Raw genomic sequence first — 25815 nt, 5'->3', positions numbered from 1 at the left:
CATCCCCGAAGCCGGCAGGAAGCTCGGGAGGCGCGCGGGCAGGAGCGACCCCGCCCCGGAGCCTGGGAGCGGCGCGCCCGCGCGGGGGGGAGGGGAGACCGGATGTGAGTGGAGCGGCCATTTCCTGTTTCTCCGCAGTTTTCCCCAGCTTTGGGTGGTGGCCGCTGCTGGGCTCCGGCTTCCCGTTGGCGGAGGGCGAGGCGGCGTGGACAGCGGCCCCGGCACTCCGCGCCCCGCCGCCCGCAGCCGCGCGCCCGCCCGCCCGCCGCGCCCCGAGTGCGCCGCTTCTCGCCTCAGCGCCCGGCCGCCGCCGCGGCCCAGCGAGCGGCCCAGATGCAGGCCATCAAGTGTGTGGTGGTGGGAGACGGGTGAGTGCGCGGGCCGGGGCCGGGCGGGCTCGCCCGGGGTCGGAGCCGGCCTCTCTGCCGCGCGTGGCGTGGGTCGCGGGCCGCCACTCACTACCCCCGGGACCGGACGGCACGGGCCTGGTTCCGGCTCCCCCCCCCACCTTTTTTTTTTTTTTTTTGGTGGGGGAGGGGGTCGCCGACCCGCGGCCGGAGGGAAAAGTGAACTCCACCCTCCCGCCTTCTGTCGGGCCCGCCGTTCGCCGGGTGGGACCCCCCCAGCCGCGCCGCCACCCTCCCTCGTCCGCCTGGACACCGGTGGGCTTGGAGTTGCCTTTCTCAGAAAACGACCCTTTCTGGGCTTTTACATCAACCTCTCGAGCCCGGTTGAGAGCTTCCGTGTGTCCCGGCGGTCAGGTCGATAATACCGGACGAATGTTTGCCTGGGCGGGTTTGGTGGCCCTAAACTGATTTACCACGGGCTATCTTCCGCTTGCACTTGGCCACTTGTTAAGATTTTTTTTTTTTTTTTAGGTGATTATTTTTGCTCTTAACGTGGAGAAACTTCTGAGATTCTAGCTGCGAGGAGTCGGGTGTGATTAAGACTGTTCTTTTCTCTGAACGTGGTGTGGTCATAAAAAAAAAAAAAAAAATTGGCTTTCGCTTCTTGCATTAGGTATGGGATGTAGCAGAACAGGCTCCCTGAGCGGAGCTGCCCTGTGACTCAAGGCATTTCTTTTCATCACTGTCTGTGGTGGTTACAGGCCCTAGAGGAAGACAAGACTTGGCTTATGCAGTTTTTTTTTTTTTTCCTCCCATAGAAACAAGAATCTCAGTGTAATCCGAGCAAAATTGTGTGTCTCAGCAGGGCTAGAGTAGTTGAGTGTTAACAAGGAAGCTCCAAGAATTACTACCAGTTTCATGAAATTCAGAAGGCAGTGGGTGCATTTTTCAAGTTTTGTAAAGTCTAAGGAAGCGTTCTGGCATCGCTCTATCTTTTGATTAATATTCCCCAAATCAGTCATTAGGACTGATGTGGCTTTTATGCCTCTCCAGTTGTGAATTGGCTTTGTTTAGATTGTTGCAAATTAGACATTCGAAATTGTTTCCACAGCTAATTCAGATGTGGGTACAGTTGAACTGATTTTTAAAAGATGCCCATCTGGGATTTGTCAGAGTCAACATGCGAAACATTAACACTTCATGGTTCTATGTATATAGCCAACAATTACACCTCCCACCTATTTGGGAATATGTATGGTACCTTTTTTTTTTTTTTTTAACCCTTCAGAAGAAAGTTTTATTTTCATCAGGGTGGGGGGGAATGTTCAGTTACTTAATAGGGAAGTCAGTAAACTGTTTAAGTGAAGTTTAAATTTAAACGTTTATCAAGTTGTCTTAACGCTTTAAGTGAATTTCTCTTAACAATTACAAATGTCGGGACGTCTGGGTGGCTCAGTTGGTTGAGCGTCCAACTTCAGCTCAGGTCATGATCTCGTGGTTCATGAGTTCAAGCCCCTCGTCAGGCTCTGTGCTGACAGCTCGGAGCCTGGATCTTGCTTCAGATTCTGTCCCTCTCTCTGCCCCTCCCCCTGCTCATGTTCTGTCTCTCAAAAATGAATAAACGTTAAAAAAAAATACCAGAAAATATTAAAAATTAAAAATGTTCAATCAGTAATGCTTAGAATATGAAATAATGCTAGTTTTTAAAAACACCAAATTGCTGATAATTCAATAACCCTAGTAATATCCTATGTAATATCCTTAATTGAAAATTTCTGGAACTAAAACATAAGCACAGCAGATATATTTAACGCCTACAGATTATGGACCTCTGCTGTTTGTATTGGCTTGTTTATCTAGTCGCATACTTGTTGAACGCCTACTGTGGGATCTGGATCCTTCCTTCAAGTCTCTACCTCGCTGCTTAGGGGGAAACCCTGGGCATATCAGTCATCCCCCACAAGACAGGTGCCTCAAGTTGAATTCGTGAGGATTAAACCAGATCCTGGATACGAAGTGCCTCCCAGGTGTCTGCCCTGTGTGGAGTACGTGCTGTTTCTCTTACTCCGAGGCACTGAGGGACTCTGTGAGGGGAGTGGTAGGCATAAGACAGTTCTTGGCTTGGCTTAAAGTTTTCAGTTAGTTTTTTTCGTATTTGACATTGATGTAGACTGGGGGGCTAAGAATCCTGTTAGAAGTGGATTAAAAAAATGTAAGGTATTTATTTATTTTTAAAGATTTATTCATTTATTCAGGTAATCTCTACACCCAGTGTGGAGCTCGAACTCACGACCCCATGATCAAGAGTCGCATGCTCTGCCAACTGAGCCAGCCATGTGCTCCCTCTATTACTTTAAGGGACGGCATATAGCAAACGTTACTTCAGTGAAAAATTCAGACACATAATTTTCCATACCAAAAATATTTTCTGCTTTTACCCAAACAAAACATCAGCCTGATGATATGGTTGGAATGTTCTTTCAAAAGTTGTTAAAGCTGTAAATGTAGGTCTACATTTTGTGGGGCAGAGAACTCCATGGTGGGGAATCTGAGGCAATTAAGGGCAGTTTAAGCAGTAAAGGCAAATTGAAATTGCACAAATTGCAAGCTTCCTTATTTAAAAAAATATTCTTGGGGCGCCTGGGTGGCGCAGTCGGTTAAGCGTCCGACTTCAGCCAGGTCACGATCTCGCGGTCCGTGAGTTCGAGCCCCGCGTCGGGCTCTGGGCTGATGGCTCGGAGCCTGGAGCCTGTTTCCGATTCTGTGTCTCCCTCTCTCTCTGCCCCTCCCCCGTTCATGCTCTGTTTCTCTCTGTCCCAAAAATAAATAAAAAACGTTGAAAAAAAAAAATTTAAAAAAAAAAAAAAATATTCTTGGGAACTACAGTTAGAAGCTATGTCATAATCATATTATAACTAGGATCAATTAGCCTATATTCTTCTTATGGATTATTTTCTATATAGCAATTCAGTTGGCATTGAGTACAAAATGTGAGTTGAAATTTTGACACTTTTTATGCTATTAATCCTAATCTTGGTCCTAATTCTGTTAGTCCTTCTTGAACACGGGGTCTGTCATTCTTATTTGATGGACATGTGACCCCAAGATTCTCTCAGTTTTACTTAGGTAAGACAGCATCTCACATTCAGATATTGCTAAGCCATTCAAAAAAAAAGTTTTTAATGTTTTTAAATTTTATTTTGAGAGAGAGAATCCCAATCAGGCTCTGCACTGTTAGCACAGAGGCTGATGTGGGGCTTGAACCCACGAACCATGAGATCATGACCTGAGTTAAATCAAGAGTTGGGAGGCTTAACTGACTGAGTCCCCCAGGTGTCTCTCCCTAAACCATTTTTTTAAATGTTTATTTTATTTATTTTGAGAGAGAAGGCATGAGTGAGCAGGGGAGGGACAGAGAGAGAGAGCGAGAGAGGATCCTAAGAGGCTCTACACTATCCAGAGCCTGACATGGGGCTCAAACTCATGAACCGAGAGATCACCACCTGAGCCAAAATCAAGATTTGGATGCCACCCAGGCACCCCTAAACCATTTTTAATAGTGTTGTTTTGGCTTTGGTTGACCAGGAGGCTGCGAGTGAATGAAGCCCCTCTTAGTTCACTCCAGATTGGGCTAGTAGTCTCTCCAGCCCAGTGTCTAATTTAGGCATTGCTGTCCAGGAATGTTTTTAGTTGAGCATAAAAAATACCTTCCATGATGATGTCATCTTTTTAGGAATGCACCAGTTCCTCTCTACTTGTTTCCATTGAACAATCACTGATGGTCCGATCCATGAATTTAAGTGCTTTGTGAATTGTCTGTGTGTTTTGCCTTCAGCATGGGGTTCCATATGTTTGTGTTTGACCTGTTGTAAAGGTGTTTGAATTCTGCACTGGCTTCTAAGTTTAGATTTGTTTAAAATAATTCTTTTTTTTAATATTTATTTATTTTTTGAGAGAGTGTGAGCAGGGGAGGGGCAGAGAGGGAGGGCTACACAGAATCCAAAGCAGGTTCCAGGCTCTGAGCTGTCAGCACAGAGCTTGATGTGGGGCTAGAACTCATGATCTGTGAGATCGTGACCTGAGCCACCCAGGCGCCCCTAAGTTTAGATTTGTTGTTTGACTCAGATCTTGGTGGTTAAAATTATACTATGCCTTTTTTTTTTCCTTAACTTTCAAATGATAATCCCAGTAAAAGTTTGGGGTTGGATTCATTAGAGGAGTATCAGGAATCCATTTTTAGAGAACTTAAAGCCACTTTTTATGATGTTCTTTCTTTTGCATTAATCATCTAATGTATTAGTGCCTCCTACTTTTTCACCTCTGTATCACCAGGTAGTTCTTGTAATTTTTAGTCTTCCTAAAAAGGAGATGTTTTATCAGGAATCCTGCTCCCGGGGCAATTGCCGCATGTCATCAGAGGAATATTTTTCCTTCCACATCTAAATATGAAAAACTTCAGAGATACAGGAAAGTTGAAAGAATTGTGTAGTGAACACCTGCCACTTAGATTTTGTAATCAATATTTTGCTATATTGATATTGACCTATCTTCCCATTATCAGGGCATATTTTAAGAGGATTTGATTTTGAAGAAGAATGAGGCTGATATGCAGTTAGATAAAAAGTCTTTTTTGAACTTTTTTGTATCTTCCGCAGATCCAGATAATAACTATTCTAGGGTTAGGTTTGGTGTTTCTAGAAGGGGGAGGGGTTCCTCTGTAGCTTAAAGGCTACTTCAGAATTGGACTCTCTTAGGGGTAGCATCTTCAGCATTGAGGGTTCTAGAAGCTACACAGTTTTTGAATTTTTTGAAGCCTCCAATGGTGATAATGGCTGGTTTTCCTAAGTTGGTTGTGATGTCCCTGTTAGTGACAATATCAAAATTTCACATTAGGTTTTGTGTTTTTGTGCGCTAAACTACTCTATTCATGTATTTCCTGAATTTAGTCTTTGCATGGTTATGCATTTACTGAAGGCCTACAATTGGAGCGTTTCCAAACCCCATTTCACAGGGTAAATTGAGGACTTTCATTCAGGGTCTTTCATTGATGCAACAAATATGAATATATATTTAATACTTTCACATTCCACTATGTTCTGTTAATATATCGTTAAGAACTAGGTACCTTTTTAAATTTTTATTGTTTTTTAAAGTTTATTAGAAAGTGTGTGCAAGTGGTGGGAGTTGCGGGAAGGGTTGCGGGGGAGACCATCCCAACCATCAGGCCCCATGCTGTGGGCGCAGAGCCTGATGCGGGGCTTGCACTCCTGAGCATGAGATCATGACCTGAGCTGAATTCCGCCGCTTAACTGAGCCACCCAGGTGCCCCAGGATCTAGGTACTTTTAGACGGTAATACAGGCTCCTTATTTTCTCATTGAAGAAATCTGGTCTTTGAGTCCTAAGATCAGTGTATCTTTTTTTTTTTTTTTTAAACGTTTATTGATTTTTGAGAGAGTGCGAGTGGGGGAGGAGCAGGGAGAGAGGGATATAGGATCCGAAGCGGGGCTCTGCACTGACAGCAGCAAGCCTGATGTGGGAGAACTCATGAACCATGAAATCATGAGCTGAGTCAAACTCAGAGACACTCAGCCTATTGAGCCACCCAATAGGTAGGCGCCCCTACCCTCCAAATTTTAAACGTTTCCTTGAAGTTCTCCTAATGGGAAAATGAAGAACATAATAGGAACATGAGTTACTGGCTTTAATCTTTGTAATTTCTACTAGAGCAGGAGAGGCACAGATAGGCTTAAAAAAATGTTACATGAACTTTCTTTCAGTAGATTCATGTTCATTTTCTACAGTTGTGGCAGCTTTCAAGGATTAAAAAGAGGTTGAACTCAGTGGTAGCATATATAAAAGTGGAAATTCCAAACCAGATAGTAACTTTCAGAGGTTCTTGGCCGCATCAGTCAAGGTTGTGACCAAATGCAGCTTCCATTCGTCGTGTGGGAGCTGTGTTGACTTTGGCCTCTAGAGTTTATTTGTGGAGTGTTTTTAAAAGGAGTGGACAGATAACACTAATGGGAGGTAAATCACCATTATTTTTTTCTTTTTATCTGTTTTTTTAAAACTAAGTAAATATTTAAATCAGCGTTTGGACATGTACTTAATTAAGTCGGAATTTTATAATTTAATAATTTCTTACAGATTAGTTTATAGCTGTAATGGTTGGTAATAAAATTTCAGCCTATCAGGGTATGCCAATACCTTGAATTCCTTTGCAGTTAAACCTTTCAAAAGATGATGCCTCGGCTAAAGGTGAAGTTTCAGGAAAAGAGATCTTAGAGCTTTTGTTTTTTTATTATTATTATTATTATTATTATTATCATTATTAAAAACTGGTTGAGTTTTGGGGCGCCTGATGGCACCATCCGTTAGGCGTCCACCTCTTTTTAAAAAAAAATTTTTTTTTAACGTTTATTTATTTTTGAGACAGAGAGAGACAGAGCATGAACAGGGGAGGGTCAGAGAGGGAGACACAGAATCCAAAACAGGCTCCAGGCTCTGAGCTGTCAGCACAGAGCCTGACGTGGGGCTCGAACTCACGGACCGTGAGATCATGACCTGAGCCGAAGTTGGACGCTTAACCGACTGAGCCACCCAGGCGCCCCAAGATCTTAGAGCTTTTGAAACAGAGTGGGTCATATTTATAGTAATGGCTTTGTTCCTATACACATGGAAGAGATTTGAAACAGTACTGTTAAAGGAAGTACTACCATGACGTTTTATCATAACCGTTAAAACCTTTATAGCCTCTTATCCTTGATATTAAGAGGCAGTAACTATTACATTTTTACACATTTGTAATTTTGGAAAGAGGCTCAGCAATGATGGCCTTAGACTCCATTCTCTTCCTCAGCTACCACATCCAGCCCATGGCTGGGCCATCTTGTTCTGCTGCACGCCTAGGAAGCTCTAGAAATGGCCCACTTCTTTTTACCCTGAATCTCCCTCGTTGGTTCAAACCACTCTCGTTTTTCTGTCTCCAGTCCCAGCTTCCTTCCTCAGTCCTCCATTCCACACTGCAGTTGGAGGCTGCTTCTGAAAATGCAAATTTAATGGTTTCTTGGCAACTAAAAACTTTCTGGGACTTCCCGAGTAGGATCAAGTCCCATGTCCTTAACAAGAAGAGATGACAGCCTCCTCAGAGTTTCCTTTGCTGCTTCCCCCTTAGTTCTTGGTTCTTCAGTTGTGCTGGGCTTCTGGGCCTCCCCATCAATGCTGCTGTTTTTGCCTAGAATGTTCCTCCTGTCATGTCCCCATTCCTCCTAGGTTTCAGCGTACATTGTGACCTCTATCAGCTCCAAGACTAGGTTAGATCCCTTTGCTGTACATTTCCAGAGCATCTTAAAAATTTTTTCTTTTAATGTTTATGTTTGAGAGAGAGACAGAGTACGAGCAGGGGAGGGGCAGAGAAAGAGGGCGACACAGAATCCAAAGCAAGCTCCAGGCTCTGAGCTGTTAGCACAAAACCCGACGTGGGGCTTGAGCTCACGAGCTGTGAGATCATGATCTGAGCTGAAGTCGGATGCTGAACCAACTGAGCCACCCAGCCCCACCCCCCCACCCCCCCCCGCCGCCTATCCCCCCCTCACCTTTTTTAAAGTAGGCTTCACACCCAGTGTGGAACCAAATGCAAGGCTTGAACTCCTGACACCGAGATCAAGACCTGAGCTGAAATTAAGTCTGTTGCTTAACCCACTGAGCCACCCAGATGCCCAAAAAGATACCTTTTTTTTTTTTTTTTTTTTTTTTTTAAAGTAGGCTCTACACCCAACGTGGGGCTCAAACTCAGGACCCTGAGATCAAGAGCTAGAGGCTTTAGGGACTGAGCCAGCCAGGCACCCCCCAGACCATCTTTAGTAACACTTGTCACACCTATAATTTTATGTAATGACTGCACTCTTCAGTTTTTCTTCCAGTTTTTTAAAAATGTTTACTTATTTTTGAGAGAGACAGAGCGTGGGGGTGGGGGAGCAAAGAAAGAGGGAGACATAGAATCTGAAGCAGGCTCCAGTCTCAGAGCCGTCAACACAGAGCCTGACACAGGGGTTGAACTCACAAACCGTGAGATCATGACCTGAGCTGAAGTTGGATGCTTAACCGACTGAGCCACCCAGACGCCCCTATTTCTTTTTTTTTAAGTTTTATTTATTTATTTTGAGAGAGAGTGTGAGTGGGGCAGAGAGAGGGAGAGGGAGAATCCCAATCAGGCTCTGTGCTGTCAATGTAGGGCTTGGTCCCTCGAACCGTGAGATCTTGACCTGAGCCAAGATCAATAGTCTCATGCTTAACAGACCGAGCCACCCAGGTGCCCCATGCACTCTTCATTTTTTTACTTTAATAACTGCACAAATGGGGCACCTGGGTGGCTCAGTCTGTTGGGCATCTGACCTCGACTCAGGTCATGATCTTGCATCCGTGAGTTCTAGCCCTGTGTCAGGCTCTGTGCTGTCAGCTCAGAGCCTGGGGAGCCTGCTTCAGTTTCTGGGTCTCCCTCTCTCTCTGTCCCTCCTCCGCTCACACTCTGTCTCACTCTCTCTCAAAAAATGAACAAACAAACATTAAAAAAAAAAAACTGCACAAATTCCATGAAGTTTTGTTCCTTGGAATATCTTCAGTACCTGGTATACTTCCTTGCATAGCACATACTTTGTTGGTATAGATTGAAATAGAATTCATGCTTTCAGTAGTTTTGTGATGGAGTTGGTAGTTTTGCATCCATTTTATAGTTGAAAAAACTGAGGCATAAGGGAGTTGAAACTTACAAAAAAGTCCAGCCTAGTAAGTGATACAGAGGTGGTCCCGGGTCTCAAATCTAGGCTAATGACTATGCATCTCCACCTCCTGCTTATATAGGTTTGACATTGTAAGCTTTTCACAAAATGTATGGTCAATGAGTCATTTTTGTTGAGAAAACCTTTAGGAGTTGGGAGCTACTTCCTGATGATGTAATGTAATGTTTGAGTCTGTGAGGTCTTCAGGGTGGGGGAGTTCTAATTTTTAAGCCCTTAATAATGTTATGAGTAAAACAAGTATTGGCAAACCGGATGGGCCTGTAATCTGTCTTTGCAGAGAGGTTTTTGCCTTAAGCTAAGAGTGCTAAGAAAATAGAAAAGCACTTAACTTCTTTATAGTGAATCCTAATTCATAGTAGTTGCGATTGGACAACAAATTCTTACAGCTCAGAGCTTCATTGTGTGAGGAGAGCATTTATATCGCTTCTCAGCCTTCTGGCTAAGATCAAGGGTAGTAAGGAGAGCATTTAGTGAAAACTTAGGCCGGGGACCCAGGCTCTCAGAAGCCCCTGAAGTCACCCTGAGAATGTCACATTTGGAACTCATTTTTTGGCTAAGGGCACAGTGATCTTAATTTGTAGGTGATACATTCTCATGAAAATTTCAAGTGGTTGGAAGACTCCAAGCCACCAGTCTGACCTCTGCCCCGTGGTACACTGTATCCCCCACTAGTGGTGCGGGAGGGCCTTCTGACTCTGGAGAATTTCTACACGATTCTTTTTTACTTTCTCCTCTTTGCAGCTTTGCGAAGTTTATGCCAGCGTCCCTGAGCCGTTAGTTAATATGTCTGGAATATATTGTGTTAGCCGCTCTAAAGGCTTATGGTGATGTGTGAGGATGGGGGTTGCGGAGTGGCAAATGAATACAGATGAGTTAAAGTGAGTTCTGTATGGCTCTTTGTGGCTCACAGTTCTGTGTGCGGTGGTTAGTGACTAAGCACTCTGTTAAGAGAACAGTCCTTACTGGTGCCAGAGGGAAGGCTTTAAAAGGTGGTGGGTTTGAGCTACCACTCTGAGGCTGCAAAATGTATTACTTAGCAGCCAAGTGGAAGTTGCAGAGGAAGGCTGTGTTTGCATATTAGGATGCATCAAAGTGATTTGAGGATAGAACTGAAGATGCTCAGATGAGAGACTCCTACACATAGTCGCAGAAGAGACTTTCCATTTTAAACTATCGTTCCTCTTCAACCTGTGCTTAATTAACAGCTGGTTCTGTGAATGCTAATTCCTAAGCAGAGCAGGAAGAAGGCTCCTTTTTGAGAAATTCGAGTTTGTTTACTTTAAATTTCAGGATAGAAAATGTGTAGGCTTCAGTAGAAGGTTACAGAAACTGTTTAATGCTAAGTACTTGGTGTATACTTCTTGATTTTTTCCTGTAAGTTTAACAGAATAATGAAAGAATTACATGCATGTTGACTAAGCAACTTATGTCGTTTTTCTCTTTCCTTAGAGCCGTAGGTAAAACGTGCCTACTGATCAGTTACACAACCAATGCGTTTCCTGGAGAATATATCCCCACTGTGTAAGTATCTGGAGTTAAATAAGCAATTTACTTGTGATGTGTTTTTTTAATTCTTTTGACCTTTGTTTTGCTCTAAAGGCATTCTTAATTCTTACGTGAACAGATCTGATTAGTTTTCCACTTAAACGTGAACATTGACCAAAGTCTGATTAATAAGAGAATCGGGCTTTTAAAAAATACTTAATCTGATGTAAAGTTTCTGCGTTGTGATGAAACACACAGCTTTCCTAATTGGTTTTTAGACATTCAGGAAACAAAGTTAACAAACCGAAGTGTGAAGACTGGATACAGTAAGAGTTTCATATAAATTTGGCACTTGAGCATCTGTGTGTGAAGGAGCAAGGAGCCAGAACATGAAATAGTCTGTTCTCTTGTGATTGGCCTTTTCTGGCAAGTGATCCCAGTGGTTCCATGTCACTGTTGAGTTATCAGGCTGTGGAACGGAAACAGGGTGGTGCTGGGGGTGGTTACCGGAGGACGGAATTGGCCACCGAGCTGTTTATTCCCTTTCCGCAGCAGAATTGGGTGGAGATGGAAGTGTTTTTCCGATGATAGGATTACTAGGGAGCCCCGTGTAGCACGTCACCCTGCTCTGTCCTCACAGCTGCCATCCTAGTAGAGGAAGCACCTCAAGTCCCACCCATGCTGACCTTGTCGAGCACAACATGTGCGCTGCAGTGTTGCCCAAAGTTTTGCAGAAGTGGGATCATACTGTCCGTGTTGTTCTGGTTTTATGGTGGGGACTTTCCTTTTCTACACATGTAGGTAGAACTAAATCATGATCACTGTAGGTGACTTTGAACTACTGTAGCTGATACAGTACACTGGTCATGGGTTTGTTTGGGGTTTTTTTGCCGTGTTGAACATCATTGCACGCGTCTTTGTGCACACGTGATAGATGATGACAAGTGGAGGTGTGCCAAATCCAGAGGGAATGGATATTTCGATTTCTGATAGGTTAACTACCCATGTGCTGCCCAAAGGCTGTACTTGGACCAGCTGGGACTGAAGCCGGCTCCTCTGGTTGGACTGTGGGTGACAGGAGTTGAAAAAGTTACTTTCTCATTTGCATTTCTGATCCCCGGTGGGGTTGAAATCCCTCAAATGTTCACCGGCCATTTGTAGTCTTGTGTGGATGGACTGTTGAAATCCTTTGCTTATTTTTTTTTTTTGAGATTTTTTTCTTACTGATGGAACTTCTGTGTACAAGAAATATCAATTCCTCTGTCTCTCCTTTGTCCTCTGTCTCTCCTTTGTCCTCTGTCTTTTTGAACTTCATTATGAGGTCTTCTGCCGTAAAGAAGTTTGACTTTTTTTTGTTTTAAAATTTTTTTTTTAGTATTTATTTTCGAGAACAAGCATGAGCAGGGGAGGGGCAGAGAGAGCGGGAGGGACAGAGGATCCGAAGCAGGCTCCGCACTGGTAGCACAGAGCCCGATGCAGGACTTGAACCCGTGAACTGTGAGATCATGACCTGAACCAAAGTCGGACGCTCAACGGACTAAGCCCCCCCAGGCGCCCTAAGAAGTTTGATGTGTTTATGTAAATATGCCACTCTACCTGCATGGAGTTTTATGTCCTGCTTAGGAAGACCATTCCTACTTCAGTGATGCAAAAGTATGTTTTCTAGATTTTTGTGGCTAACGCTTTAATCTTTAATTCATTTAGAATTTATTTTTTGGTACAGTAGGCGGGCACGTGATTCTTTTTCCCAGATAAAAAAAAGTCATGATCTTGTTCATTTGAATTAACCTGTCCTTTTCTCACAGAAGCGGAATTAGGATACCCCAGACCTTGTCTTCATGGGAGCTAGTGTGTTCGTTACGTTCGTTAAGCCACATCGGAGCCTTACTCAGACTTCGGCTTTGCCGTCGCAGTTTAGGAAGTCCCTGAGTTTCAGTGTCGAGAGTGTGTGAAGGTGGCTTCCGAAATTGTATCTTACAGGCTGCTGTATTGGGTCCTGTTTGGTACTTGCCCTGGTTTGAATGGCAATGCCAGGTTTTCTTTTTAATGAAGTACTTGGTGGTACTTGTGGTTTGCTTTGGTTTTGTGGAAGTCCACCTTACTTTCTGCCTGTCAGCCAGGCTTTCCTGGGCCTCTGCTTATCGTTAAGTAATCACTGGGGTGACTTGGTATGCATGTAACCCAGTACACTCACTCTGAAACGGTCCACGACAGCCTCTCACATCAGGTTCATTTCGTGTTCCCTTCGCGCTTGGGTCGCAGGCCTGGCTGGATGACCACGACCTGACTAATTGTTGCCCTGACTCAGTGCGGTGGCCGTGCCGCGCCACCTTGCTGAAGATGAGCCACATGTGGATGTGAAAAATCTCAGCAAGTGGGATTTGAAAGAGAGGGACTGATTTTATACTCTGTTTCTCTGGGGCAGAAGAATCTTAATGTCCTGTTGAAGAGGCAGAGGTTCCTGTTGCTGCCACTGCTTTGTTTCGGGTACATTGAGGAGCTTGTCCTTTGTTTCTTGGGCGAGTTTCTCCAGGTGTTGGTTTGTTTCCCTTACACTCGTCCCAGTTTCCCTCCAACATTAGCTCCGCCTGCTGGCCCGGCAGCCCCCAGACCGCACCTGGCCTTGGTGCATCTCCTCTGGGGCCCTCCCTGGGACAGTCACTCGAGTCCCTGATCTGTGCCCAATGCTCCATGGCTAAAGACTAACCGTTTTTACTCCATTCTGCAGCTTTGACAACTACTCTGCCAATGTTATGGTGGATGGAAAACCGGTGAATCTGGGCTTATGGGATACAGCTGGACAAGAAGATTATGACAGATTACGTCCCTTATCCTATCCGCAAACAGTAAGGATCGTGACTGATTTTTAATGTGTCCTTTAGAATATATGATTTCTGAATATGAAATTGCACATCACCTGTGGGTTTGCTTGCACAGTTGGCCCGTGAACAACACATTTGAACTCCACATGTCTGCTTAGATAAGGCCTGTTGGTACATTTCAGTGAGTATGTTTCTTCCTCCAGATCTGAGGGAAATTTTTTCCCTGGCTTACTTTAGTGTAAGAGCGCAGTACCTAATGCACTTAACATACGACTGTTGATGTTACTGGTAAGGCTTCCAGTCAGTAGCAGGCCATTAAATTTGGGGGAACTTTTGATTGCATGGGGGGGTCAGCACCCCTCACGCTCCCCCCCCCATGTTGTTCAGGGGTCTGCTGTATCGCCATCTTTGGGGCATCCTGAGTAGCAGCAAGCTCATGTTAGTTCAGTAGCGTGTATCCCCTACATGGGAACCCAGAGTTGGCTTGTTCTCATTTCTCTGGTCTTACCTGGTATAGAATATGGTGCTGTGCAGTTTACATGCTTCCATTGTTGCAATTTGTTTATTTATTTATGTATGTATTTATTAGAATTTTTTTAATGTTTATTTTTTGAGAGCTAGAGTGTGAGCAGGGGAGGGGCAGAGAGAGAGGGAGACACAGAATCCCAAGCAGGCTCCAGGCTCTGAGCTGTCAGCAACAGAGCCTGATGCGGGGCTTGAACTCGTGAACCATGAGATCATGACCTGAGCCAAAGTCAGACTCTTAACCGACTGAGCCACCCAGGTGCCCCCCCCTCTTTTTAAATATTTATTTTGAGAGTGAGAGTGTGTACAGGGGAGGGGCAGAGAGAATTCCAAGCAGGGTCTGCTCCCTCAGCGCAGAGCCCAGCGAGGGGCTCGACCTCCTGAACTGGGAGATCATGACCTGAGCCAAAATCAAGAGTCGGATGCTTAACTGGCTGAACCACCCAGGTGCCCTGTTAGGATTAAGGTTTTTGAAAATCAAGTTAGTGACTTGTCTTTTGGGTTTAATATTATTTTTCTTTCTTTTTATTTTTTTAATTTTATTTGGACTCCATGCTCATGAATCTGAGATCGAGAGCCATACGTTCCACCGACTGACCCAGCCAGATGCTCTTTAATATTATTTTTCTATGTTACTCATGCTCCTTTTTCTATGGCTTTATTATTATCATTTGTTTTAATGTTTATTTTCGTGAGCGTGGGTGGGGGGCGGCAGATGCAAGGGCAGAGAGAGAAGGGAGACCAAGGATTTGAAGCAGGTTCTGTGCTGACAGAGCCACATGCAGGGCTCGAACTCACGAACCATGAGATCATGGTCTGAGCCGAAGTCAGACGCTTAACCGTCTGAGCCACCTTTGGCTTTAGCACTTACATCTTCTCAGTGTAGAGTCAGGTTTCGGTTTTGTAGAATTATGTCCACAGTGTCCAGTCAGAAAAACTTCTAGATTGTTTTGCTTCCATTTCAGACGATTAAATGATCCGTGTACCAAAAGCTAATGAGAGTTGGTGGAAATATGCTTAGAGGCCACTTTTCTTTAAATTAGGAATTGTCTTATTTGCATCGTGTGCTTCTCTCATTACACATTTGTTCTTCGTCTTGAAAGTATTTGAAAATAACTCTGGAGACTCAAGTGGCTAACCAGCCAAAGGAATACGCACTAGCACAGACTCCTTAGGTTTCCACCCTGCGCCCTTGCTCCCCAGCTCTGTGACCCTGGCAGATTTCCCCAGGGCTCTCGTCGTCACCTGTCTCGTCATAGGATGAGACGAGCAGTACGTATAAAGCTACCGGAAGGGTCCAGGTACGTCACAGACACTCCAGTGTTGCTGTGGTGAAGACGCACATCTGGAGAGCTCTTCACATCCCAGCTGGCTGGGCCCGAATGACTAGAAGCTGCTGTGCGTGCTCTCAGCAAGCCCGGATGACCAGAGGGGTCAGGGTCAAGGAGACACCCTGGAGAAGGCAGGTGTCAACCCTTGGATGGACCTGACCGTCACCATCTTGGGGGCGTAGTGTGGGTGAACATAACCGTAGTTCTAGTCTTCCCAAATCTTGTGTTTTTAAATTTAACTTCCTGTTTTTAGTAATGATAGTTTTTTATACTTTTGAGTACAGTTTTAGAATGCAACAGTCATTGTCTTCTGTAATTATTTTCTCCTGGAGGAATTGCCAAATCCAGTTGCTTTGAGCTGTAGATTTTTGCTGATTGTCCTTCAGTTGAATTGTAACCAGAACTATAAAATGGGAGGTTTGAATGAGTGATTGCTCAGTTAACCTCCAGCTAAAAATTAACTGATTAAGGTTTGAAAATCAGTTCGTAATCACCAAATGGTTTGAGTTCTTCAACATGTTTAGGAAACTCTTCTGTCCCCAATGGGTGCTTGATAATTCCAGATTTTAAATGGATTTGCTAACCTATTGACAGAGTAGGAGTCTTTAACCCACTGGATCCATCTGGAAGGGTGGGGTGTCACTTCTGAGAAGTGAGAGCCACCTCCTGTGACTCACGGGTCGGGCAGGGTGTGGCCTTTCTCTCTGAGGGAGTGGCTCACAGTAAGTCAAAGGTGACTTGGCAAGGCCCCTGCTCTGTATGCCAGAACACACGCAGGTAAAGTGACAGATTGAATCAAGCCGCAGGGTGTTGTCCTTCTGGGGCAGGACTTAAACTTTCTGTGTCCCTTCTGTGTAAGGTGCTCTTTTCCTGCCAGACACTTGAACAGCTAAGGGGGTGAGGCACGACTCTAGCCCTCAGATGGCTCACACGTGCTGTGTGACACATCACGCGCCAGCAGACGGGTGTCCTGGGCACTTCGAGCAGAGAGGAGAGCGGCTGTGTAGCAGTTAAAGATGCGCCCGCTGGCCTCCTGTGGATGAGGACGTTTCATTGGCTCCCGGGGGGGCGGCCCCAAATGCGGAGATTGGTGCCTGGAAGGTCTCCTTCCTTTGGGCCACACTGTCCCCGCAGGGCCCTTTGGCTGCCGGCTGGCACCTTGGCAGCGGGGGTGCCTCTGGACTTTGTACTGACTGGAACGTGGTCTCTGGTTGTTGGCTCTACAAGACCTGTTTATGTGGCTTGTCCGTGACCGTGCTCAGACCTCCCCTGAAGGGCCGGTAGACGATTTTGTATCCACATGTCACCCTTAGGGCTTGGTGACTCCCCAAAATAGATGTCATGTTTCCTGTGGGCATTTAATGCTGCTGTCCTCTGTTGGGCAGCTTGGGTGGCGAAGTTAGGTCTGTTGAGGGCATTCGTTTCTGTGTTCTCCAGAAGATGGCAAGCAGGTAGTCCTGTTCAGTAGAGATTGCCCTTGAAAGTTTCATTTTCCTAAATTAAGTAATCCTTAGGGCTTTCCTGTCCTTTAATAAGTCTTAATCTTTATATTCTCTTTTTAAAAACGTGCCGTAATAGGGGCTCATGATGGTTTGGTGGGATAAATGTTGGGCTCTTGATCTCAGCTCAGGCCTTGATCTCATGGTTGGGAGTTTGAGCCCTGCATTTGAAGTAGGCCCGACGTGGAGCCCGCTCTCCTGCACGTTCTGTGTGTCTTGAGTTGACTTGTCACCGTGGCAGCGTGACCCGTGTAGTGCTCGGGCCCAGCGTCGTGCGTCGTGTCCAGTCAGCTGCATTTGCCTTTTTGTCCAGGACGTGGTGTGAGTGGGAACCTGTGTGCCTCGCTGGGGTGACGAGGCCTGAGCTCCGTGTGGGTCCGGAGAGGCCTGCGCTGCCCGAGGTGCCGGGCCTCTTGTGTCCGGGCCTGCGGGGACCTGCGGGGTGTGTGCGCTCAGCTCGGGAGTGCCGGGTGGTGGCGCGGAGGCAAGGAGAATGGCTGTGTTTGGCTTGGCCGTTTGGATTTTCACCTGGCTTTTTCTGCTTTGTTCAGGTGGCCGCCTCTACCTGTGTCCTCCGGCCACAGGTCACTAGGAACACACCTGTGGCTTGAACAAAGTCGGGTTTGTTCCTGTGCCCCAAACGAGACCTGCACCTCGGGGACTGCGGGGTGTGTGATTTGGGTGAGGGCTTGCTCTGGATTGGGTGCTGGCAGGAAGCAGGGTAGTCCTGGGGCCAAATCTGTGACTGGTGCAGACACCGTCACACAGTCTCGTTGGCTGCGAGAGGGGGGCGTTCGGGGTTTCTGTAGTTTGCACGGTGACCTTGTGTTTGTGGTTAGACAAGATTGTTAAGTGGTCTTCTATTCGTTTCTTTACTTTTGGTCTCGTGTCAGCATGGTTGCGTGGTCTGACGTGGGCGCTCTGGGAGATGGTCACATTCGGTGGGAACCCGCCGTAGCCTGGCTCCTGGGGTTCGGGGCTGTCCTGCTCTTTCTCCTGAGCAGCTTCCCGTGGATGCCACACACACAGCATCTTTGCTCTGTCCTGTTTGCGCCCTGGTCCTTTGCCCGGTTCCTAGAATGTCTGTAGGAAGAACTATTCCAGGCCTGGAAGTAAAAGCCGGGCGGAAGGCCTTAAGAAGAGAAGGAAATGAGAGGGAGAGACAGAGCGCGCACGTGCACGAGCAGCGCTAGGGTGTTTGGAGTTGGGAGATCCCAGCCACCCCCGAGTCCCCTCCCGTTCTGCCAGGAACCTCTCTGTGGTGCCCTCCGCATGCCTGGTGGAGGCGGTGGACCTGGCCAGTGAGGGAGCGGTGTTTGCGACCCGGAGCAGTCGCTGAAGGCCTGGCGGGAGCCTGTATGGTCGGGAGTCGGCTGCCGGTGTGAGGACAGCGTCCGGGCCAGAGGGAAGGGGAGCCCGTGGCCTGGGGAGGCCCGGGCAGAATAAAGAGGCTCCAGGACACACTGGGAGGAAGGCTGGGCCAGTCCTGCTGCAGGCGGCCCTGCCATGGAGCTCCGGCCTCCGGGGACCCCCGTGGACATTGAGACACCTGCCAAGGTCGAGCAGCAGGAGTCTGTGCGGGTGTCTGGTTGGGAGGCCAAGGCTGCAATGAATCCCCCCTGGAAGAGCGAAGTGTCAGAAGGACTAGACGTTTTATGATTTCCATGTTATTGTTTTAGAAGAATTACCACGTTATTCTTTATACCTTTTTAAAGCCTTATTTAGGCTGGGGGAAGAAGAAGAAGGGAACGGGCAGATGGTGGAATGTTAATGTAGGATGGAAAAGCATGTTTCTTGATCAAAAAATAAGTTTTAAAAATTGAAAAAGGTAGAACAGATGTGGTTGGAGGATATTTTGGAGCTGCGTTTTTGTGGCCAATCCCCAGGGGTCCCTGTGTCACCATAAAGAGTCGGGAGCACAAATCTTCAAAAGTAGCCCATAGATGAAAGTGGCAACTTTAATCTCGGAATCGTGGGTCAGAGAAGCTGGAGAGAGAGGAAATTAAAATAATTCTCTTGTTCATCTGTTAAAAGACGTGTGGGGTTCTGTGTTGCTTGAAGAGCAAGTCTTTCTTTCGATTTTTGCTGCAACAGGGGCGAATTGAAAGCCCTGTGGTGGCCGCTGGAGATGCCATCCCCTCTGGGTGGCCGTCCCGTCCAGAGCTGCTGGGGGGGGGGGGGGGGCAGCGGCGCAGTTCAAGGTCTCAGTGCATTGACACCGTTCACTCAGGTCCTCTAGCTCCCTGAATTCGATCCGCACTTGCAGAATTTGGGGGGAGAGTGAGCGCCAGCCTTGTCACCGTCACAGCGCAGACCCAGCAGTGCTTCTTGGGGCCTTTTCCTCCCAGAGGCCCGGTCCTACGGACAGGTGTGCCTCCCGTTGGTGGCTGCTGCCACTGGGCCCGTGTCTCAGAACATGGACAGAGATCTTTGACCCGTGTGTCTCTTGCTAATGGACGCACGGACACGCCTTTGCTAAGGAGGAACGCACGCTTTCTGCACGTTTCCTGAGTGGACAGAGCCCGTGCGCTTCCTCGGGCGGGTGGGCATTTGTGTCATCAGGCACGGTGGCGCTGCTGCCGGAACAGGAACCTTCTGTGTGCTCCTGTGGGTAGCGCCCCCCCCCCCGCCAGAGTGTGCCTGACCTCTGTCTTCATCATGGCCTTCACAGGTGTGATGGGAGTTTCGGTGGGGTTTGGCGTCACAGATGCTAGACAGTCCTCTGCTTTTGGATCCTTTGGGAGGGTTGAGACAGAATTCTGATGAAGAAGAAATAATGGATTGTGTTGACTTTTACTTTCCTCAGTTTTTACTAAACTCAAACACAGTTCTCATGCATTACTAGGTTGGAGAAACGTATGGTAAGGATATAACCTCCAGGGGCAAAGACAAGCCGATTGCCGTATGTAAAACTTTCAGTCGACTTCAGTTGCAAGCTTTATCTGTTCTCTCGTTTCACTTAGTTCCCCAGGATTTCCTCTCGAGCCCCACGTTCCTTGAGTGCTTTGTATTCACTTCACTCGAGGTTGGGTTTTGCTTGATGAAATGTGCTTTCAGTGGAGCGAGACAGTTTACCTACTAGCTCGAATTAAAGCGGTTTGTGAACTGCTTGCTTCCCTCCTCCCGCGTGGAAGGAGGGACCTTCGTGAGGGGCCTCCCAGGCCGTCGAGGTTCCACGTGACGCCCACCCACCGTGGAGCGGGACTGAGCATGGCTGCGGGCGCCTCCTCCTCCGCTTTGGTGTCCCCTGGTGTCTCTGGTGTCCGGGGCGCGGCTCTGCGGCTGAGCTAACCTCCCCCTGCTTCCAAATGATGTAACCCGGTGCCGACCTGCCGCGGTGATTCTCCGACGAGCCTGTGCATGCGCTAGCGTTGGTTAAATGTCATTTATAAAAAGCTGTTGTGTGGGATGTTTCTTTCCCTTTCCAGGTACAAGGGATCAGCCGGATGATTGAAAGTGCTAGCTTGGGAATTGTGTTAGCTTGGGAGATACATTTCACAAAGTAGCAGAATTGCCTTTCTCTAGGAAAGGGATTTATAAACCTAGCATTTTAGAAACTCTTAGGCATTTTTAATACAGCTAAATATTTAAGTTTGACTCTTGACACAATAGAGTGGGGCAGAGGTTTTACGTTTAGTCGGAAATGCTTCCAGGTATTTATTCTGCACGGACTTTTCCTCTGAATCTTTATTTCGGCTACGACTGCCCAGCGTCGAGTCCTCCAGAGCTCTGCTCGGGGCTGAGAACCGACAGCCGGACCCCACTCTGTGCCGGGGACCCCGGTGGCAGTTCTTAAAGCAGTTTAATTGCAACCCAGCGGTCAACTGAAAGTGTACTTAATGTGCACCCGGGGAGCTTAATGAAAAGCGTACCGTTTGTACATGTTTTTTAAAATCGACTCTGCTTTTGAAAAACAGACCACGTTTTACAGAAATGAGTGGCACCTTGACCCTGGTTTGGTCCCTGTATATAAATAAGAGCATTAAAGTTGCCAGTGGGAGTTGGGAGTGTGAAGGAAGAAGCCTCCTGGGGGTCTGATTGGAGGCCTCTTCAGCCTCTAGGAAACGCTAGCACATTCTAGTAAATCCTCTCCCCTCTTCTCATAAGTAGCTGGCTGCTTCATGTGCTGGTTCTGGTCTGGGAGCTTCTGACAGAACTGAAGGGTTGTAACCAGGGAGTGAGCTTTAGACACGGACTGCTGGTGCATAACATGCACTTCGTCTCGTGAATCGTCCCCACAGCGTTTACGAAGCAAAGCGCGCTCATCACCGTGAGATCATTTCTAAATGCCTCTCTTTCCTCTTTATAGGATGTATTCTTAATTTGCTTTTCTCTTGTGAGTCCTGCGTCATTTGAAAATGTTCGAGCAAAGGTAAGCGGGGATGTTTTAGACCAATGTTTTGTTACATAGTGTCATCTTTGGGAGGTAAAACTACCATTTAGTGATAGAAATTTTAATGATTTTGTAATTCTACTTTAGGTAGATCAATTTTTGAAATCATTGACTTTATTATGTAGAATTCTAAAGTTCAAGGTCTGATTCAGAAACGCTGCGTCCCTTGTTAAAATAACACTTTCGAGTCCGTCTGATGGAGTCATCTGCTAAAACAGCGGCCGTGACTTTCCACTCCTGCGTCTTTCACACACTTCCAGTGAAAAGTGCCATGCGCGGGATGTTCTGTTGTGATCAGGGATGTGTCCAGTGAGAGTAGTGGTGGCAGGGCTGAGACCTCAGTCCACATAATTCATGCTCACTGTTGAATATATGTAGGTAGGATTCTCAGAGTTCATGTAAGAGCTTGACCCATTTTACCAAAAGATAGTTTTTTGGGGAAGGAAGACTTTCCCTTCCTACCCCCCCCCCCCCCCCGACAAGTAGAGCCTGTTCTGTTGGGTCTTTAGTCTTGGAATCCTGGTTTGCTGATCAAACACCCACAGGTAGGCAGGCCTGTGGTTCTTGAAAGTATTGGGGGGGGGGGGGGCGGTGGGGTGGTTCCTGCCAAGAGCGCTGAGGGACTAAGGTGGGGTGGTGGGGTCAGTTGGGCACCCAGATGGGTATCGTTTAGGCAAAGAAAGTTCATGAGGGAGGGGAACGTGTCATGACTTTGTTCTCTCTTGCATCTAGTGGTACCCTGAAGTGCGACACCACTGTCCCAACACCCCCATCATCTTAGTGGGAACTAAACTTGACCTCAGGGACGACAAAGACACGATTGAGAAACTGAAGGAGAAAAAGCTGACTCCCATCACCTACCCGCAGGGTTTGGCCATGGCGAAGGAGATCGGTAGGAAATCCTTGCATTTTCACGTCTGCTTTCTTTGCACGGGATTTATTTTCTTGACAGACCGGACTCCAGTCTGGGGAAGTAGAGAGCGTGTTTTCCGACTCAGGGTCGTGATGACGCTCACCAGGTGGGTGCAGGGTCGGGGCTGCTCCGCTGGGCCACACGTGCCGGCAGGTGGCGGGGCCCGGGGAGCTGCTGCTTCGTCCTTGTCCGGGTGAGAAGAGCGGGGCTGAAAGAGGCTGTCTCCCGGCAGGTGCTGTAAAATACCTGGAGTGCTCGGCGCTCACGCAGCGAGGCCTCAAGACAGTGTTTGATGAAGCTATTCGAGCGGTTCTCTGCCCCCCTCCCGTCAAGAAGAGGAAGAGAAAATGCCTGCTGTTGTAAATGTCCGGGCCCCTCTCCTGCCCTGCCCCCCTCAGAACCTTTGTACGCTTTGCTCAAAAATGGTGGAGCCTTCGCACTCAATGCCAAGTTTTTGTTACAGATTAGTTTTTCCATAAAACCATTTTGAACCAATCAGTAATTTTTAGGTTTTGTTTGTTTAAAGTGTCAGACTTCAAACTTTCACATTATATTAAAATTTAGCCCTAAAATGGCAAGCTTTTTTAAAGCCTTATTTTTCAGAAGCCCCTATTCTTGCTCAGATTAAGAGTTGCCAAAATACCTTGTGAACTAAATTGCATTGTTGTGCTGAGAACACTAAGCACTAAACCGTTTAAGACCTTTGTCTTCAGAAGAGACCGCAGCCAGCCTCTCAAGTTCGGACGCACAGACCCCTGCTGGCTGGTCTCTGCCGGGAGAGCCCCCAGCCTCCTTCCGGAGACCGGCCGCCTGGAGCAGCCCGGCCGCCCCCAGCACCGAGCTGTGTGTCCTCCTGGAACGAGCGTAATGACTCGGCTCTCTGATCAATCTTTTTGATTTTGTAGTGAGATTTTTTTTTTTTAAAGTAGTGTATTCGCTTTTGCTGAGATTTGGAACCGCCCTCTGGCTCCCGCCCCTGTGATGAAAGGGTCCGCTGTGGCCGTGGGCACCTGGGGCGGGTGTGCGGGCCACGGGACGCGATCAGAGGACGAAGACAGTATTCTGACAAAACACTACACTGTGCACGTCATTACTAAACTGAAAGTGTCACGGGTAAAATCTTAAAAGGTTAATTTCTGTCAGATGCAGTAAATGATGAAAGGTCGGTATCATCACTAAGTGTTTTAAGCTTTTTTTCTTAGACTCCATCCCTCCTGAGATCGGGCATTTAATTCATCTTTGAACTGGTCGTTCCCATAGTTGCTGACTTAGTGCTTTTCTTATAGAACCCCTTCTTAATGAGCAATATGCCTCCTTGTATTATAAAATCTTTCTGGTAATGCATTAGACCTTTTTTTTTGTAGATTAGTGAAAGTGCATTCCTGTTCCCTTGTTACTTTATTCAGAGCTAATAAGTGCTTTCCTTAGTTTTCTAGTAACTAGGTGTAAAAATCATGTGTTGCAGCTTTACAGTTTTTGAAATATTTTAGATATTCCTAAACTATGAACTTTCGTAACATCACTGTCTTGCCAGATCACCAGTACTGTACCTTGACTAATGCTGACCCTCCTCCTCGCCACCTTCCCCTGGACACACGCTTCCTGTCGCTCTGCCTAATCAACCACGTTCCTTTGGGTCTGTGAGGTTCTGTAAGCCCGTGCTCGTGCTAACCAAGTTCTGTACAACTTACCCGCTGGCAAGAATACAAGGTTGGACCTTTCAACCACTAGAACAAAGTTTTTTAAATTGACCGTTGCAGACTTGTGGAGTGTTTTTACATTGATCTTTTGCTAATGCAATTAGCAGTTATGTTTTGCATGTGTGACTTAATAAATCCTTGAATCATATGACTGTAATACTTGAATTCTTGAGAGCTCGAACAACCTCCTGGGGTGTGTGTTCGTTTGCCTCACCTGAAAATCCTAGGCGCTTGGAAACACATTTCCAGTGCAGGTTTTCATGCTGGGGGACGGGGAGGGGCCCCTCCAGGGGAGAAGCTGAAGAGTCAGCAGGGACCGGTGGGGAGTCAGGCTGGGTTTGGGACCTTCGGATGCGGGTGGGACGTCCACACGGGTGCCCGAGCAACTGGGGCCAGAGCTCTGGGCTGAAGCTGGTGGCTTTTGGGAGCCCGAAAAGGGGGGGGAAGGAGGCCGATTATGACTTTAAGCCTGAAACTGTACTTCAATGAACAGGTCATGTCAGAATCCATCTTCTAAACCCTTTATATCATTCCGAAGATTGCTTTATTTTTGAGTATTTTTTAAAGATGTTTTTAAGAGGCAGTTTCAAGACCATGTAGTTCTGACAGTTTGCTACAAAAACCCACTGTCTCCCATCACACCCTCCCCCAAGGCAACCAGTTTGATTTCTTTTAACCTCTGTTATTTATCTCCATATGGCTAAGTGATGTAGCTTTTTACCGCCCAGTTTTTATCACCAGTTGCTTAGCAAAGAGAGATGCGTAGGGCCGGGTGTGGGGGAGAACACAGAGCCCCCACGCGGTTCCCAGCTCCCTCCCCACCCCAAATCTCCCCGTGTTCACCCATCCAGACCGCCAGCTCTCTGGACCCGTCCCGCTGGGTGTCTGGTGGAGGCTTCGTCACAGAGGCGTGTGTGCCTGATGCGACCGCCGGCTCTTTGCTTCACCCTCCGGCCCCTCTCCCCTCCGTGGGGGTCTGGCGAAGTCACAGGACCTTGGTGCTGGCAACTGCAGCCGTTCCCACTGGTCCTCCCGGGAGCCCCGGCTCTTTCCCAGTGGCACCCCGCCCCCGGCATACCTTTCCTTCCCGATCCTGGTTGGTGGTCGCTATTTAGCATCCGTGTTACTGTGCAGATGCGCCTGGCTGAGCCACTGAGGAGCAGGACTGTGCTGCACAACTACTCGTTTCTTTGAGGATAATTAAGACTATTTGCTCTTCTGTGTGCTTCACGATTTAACTGCAGACTTCCAGCCGATACCGAAATTCCTCAGGATGTCTGCTGAGTTTCAGCAATTTGCATTTTCCTAGTCTCATCCTCTGGCCACCACTTTTCTTACGTGTCGATGTTGAGTTTATTTTTTTGTAATCTCTACCTCCAACGTGGGGCTCAGACTCCGACCCCAAGATCAGGAGGCACCGCTCTACCTACCGAGCCAGCCGGTGCCCCCGGCTCCTTGTCTCTTAACTTGCTTCCTCTTGCTGAACACATTCTCCGGGTGTTTCCTGAGAAAGAAGCGTGTGGGGAACCCGTGCTCTCACGCCTTGGCCACTGCAGTTGTGTGGGATGTCTTCCCGCCTTGCACACCCCGTGCGGCTGCTGTCCCTTGTACTTCCCCCTCTGTCCTGCCTGCCCTTCTGCAGGTGGCTGCCGCCTGGCTGCTTTGGAGTTCATCTTTCTTGCTTTTAACTTTCAGGTGTTCTCACTCTCTGCCACTTTTTCAGTCTCCGGATCTGTCTTCTCTGTCCGCAAGCTGTGGTGGGGGTAGCTGGAAGTTTCTCCCGGTCGCTTGTCGCTCACGTGCCTGGTGGTCCTTGGCCCCGGGCTTAAAGGTCGACAGCCTTTACAAAACAAGATTGGAAACCAGCCCACAGGTGGCGTCCACGGGCATCTCAGATCTGTCAGCTTTCTGCCCCGAGTGTACAGGAACTGTGTCTAGAACCCAAACTCACAGCAACTGGACATTACCGTGGCATCTCAACTGGAGTTTTCTAAATGGGC

At 47.3% G+C, this 25815-nt stretch overlaps 2 protein-coding genes across 4 annotated transcripts in view; one reads left to right on the top strand and one right to left on the bottom strand.

Annotated features, from left to right (window-relative positions):
- Positions 1 to 115: 115 nt before the first annotated feature.
- RAC1 (Rac family small GTPase 1) lies at positions 116 to 23963 on the top strand. 2 transcript variants are annotated; one of them, XM_042971949.1, is made up of 7 exons: positions 116 to 368; positions 10597 to 10668; positions 13361 to 13478; positions 19655 to 19711; positions 21119 to 21181; positions 21935 to 22094; positions 22348 to 23963. In XM_042971949.1, exons 1-7 carry the CDS (start codon positions 334 to 336, stop codon positions 22476 to 22478), a joined length of 636 nt encoding a protein of 211 aa, XP_042827883.1. In that variant the 5' UTR covers positions 116 to 333; the 3' UTR covers positions 22479 to 23963. The 2 variants fall into 2 exon arrangements, with proteins under 2 accessions (XP_042827883.1, XP_042827880.1); XM_042971946.1 differs by lacking the exon at positions 19655 to 19711 and having other exon boundaries at positions 131 to 368.
- DAGLB (diacylglycerol lipase beta) overlaps positions 23324 to 25815 on the bottom strand; it is a 37793-nt gene continuing 35301 nt past the window's right edge. For both annotated transcript variants that reach the window (XM_042971922.1, XM_042971923.1), the window contains one exon: positions 23324 to 24233. In XM_042971922.1, coding sequence (XP_042827856.1) covers positions 24143 to 24233 — 91 coding nt within the window. In that variant the 3' untranslated portion in view covers positions 23324 to 24142. The remainder of the gene's footprint in view (positions 24234 to 25815) is intronic.

Source organism: Panthera tigris, chromosome E3 (genome assembly GCF_018350195.1).
Source record: "Panthera tigris isolate Pti1 chromosome E3, P.tigris_Pti1_mat1.1, whole genome shotgun sequence".
Taxonomy (NCBI): Eukaryota; Metazoa; Chordata; class Mammalia; order Carnivora; family Felidae; genus Panthera; species Panthera tigris.
The sequence above is the reverse complement of the archived record's forward strand: the minus strand, read 5'-3'. Positions and strand labels throughout refer to the sequence as shown.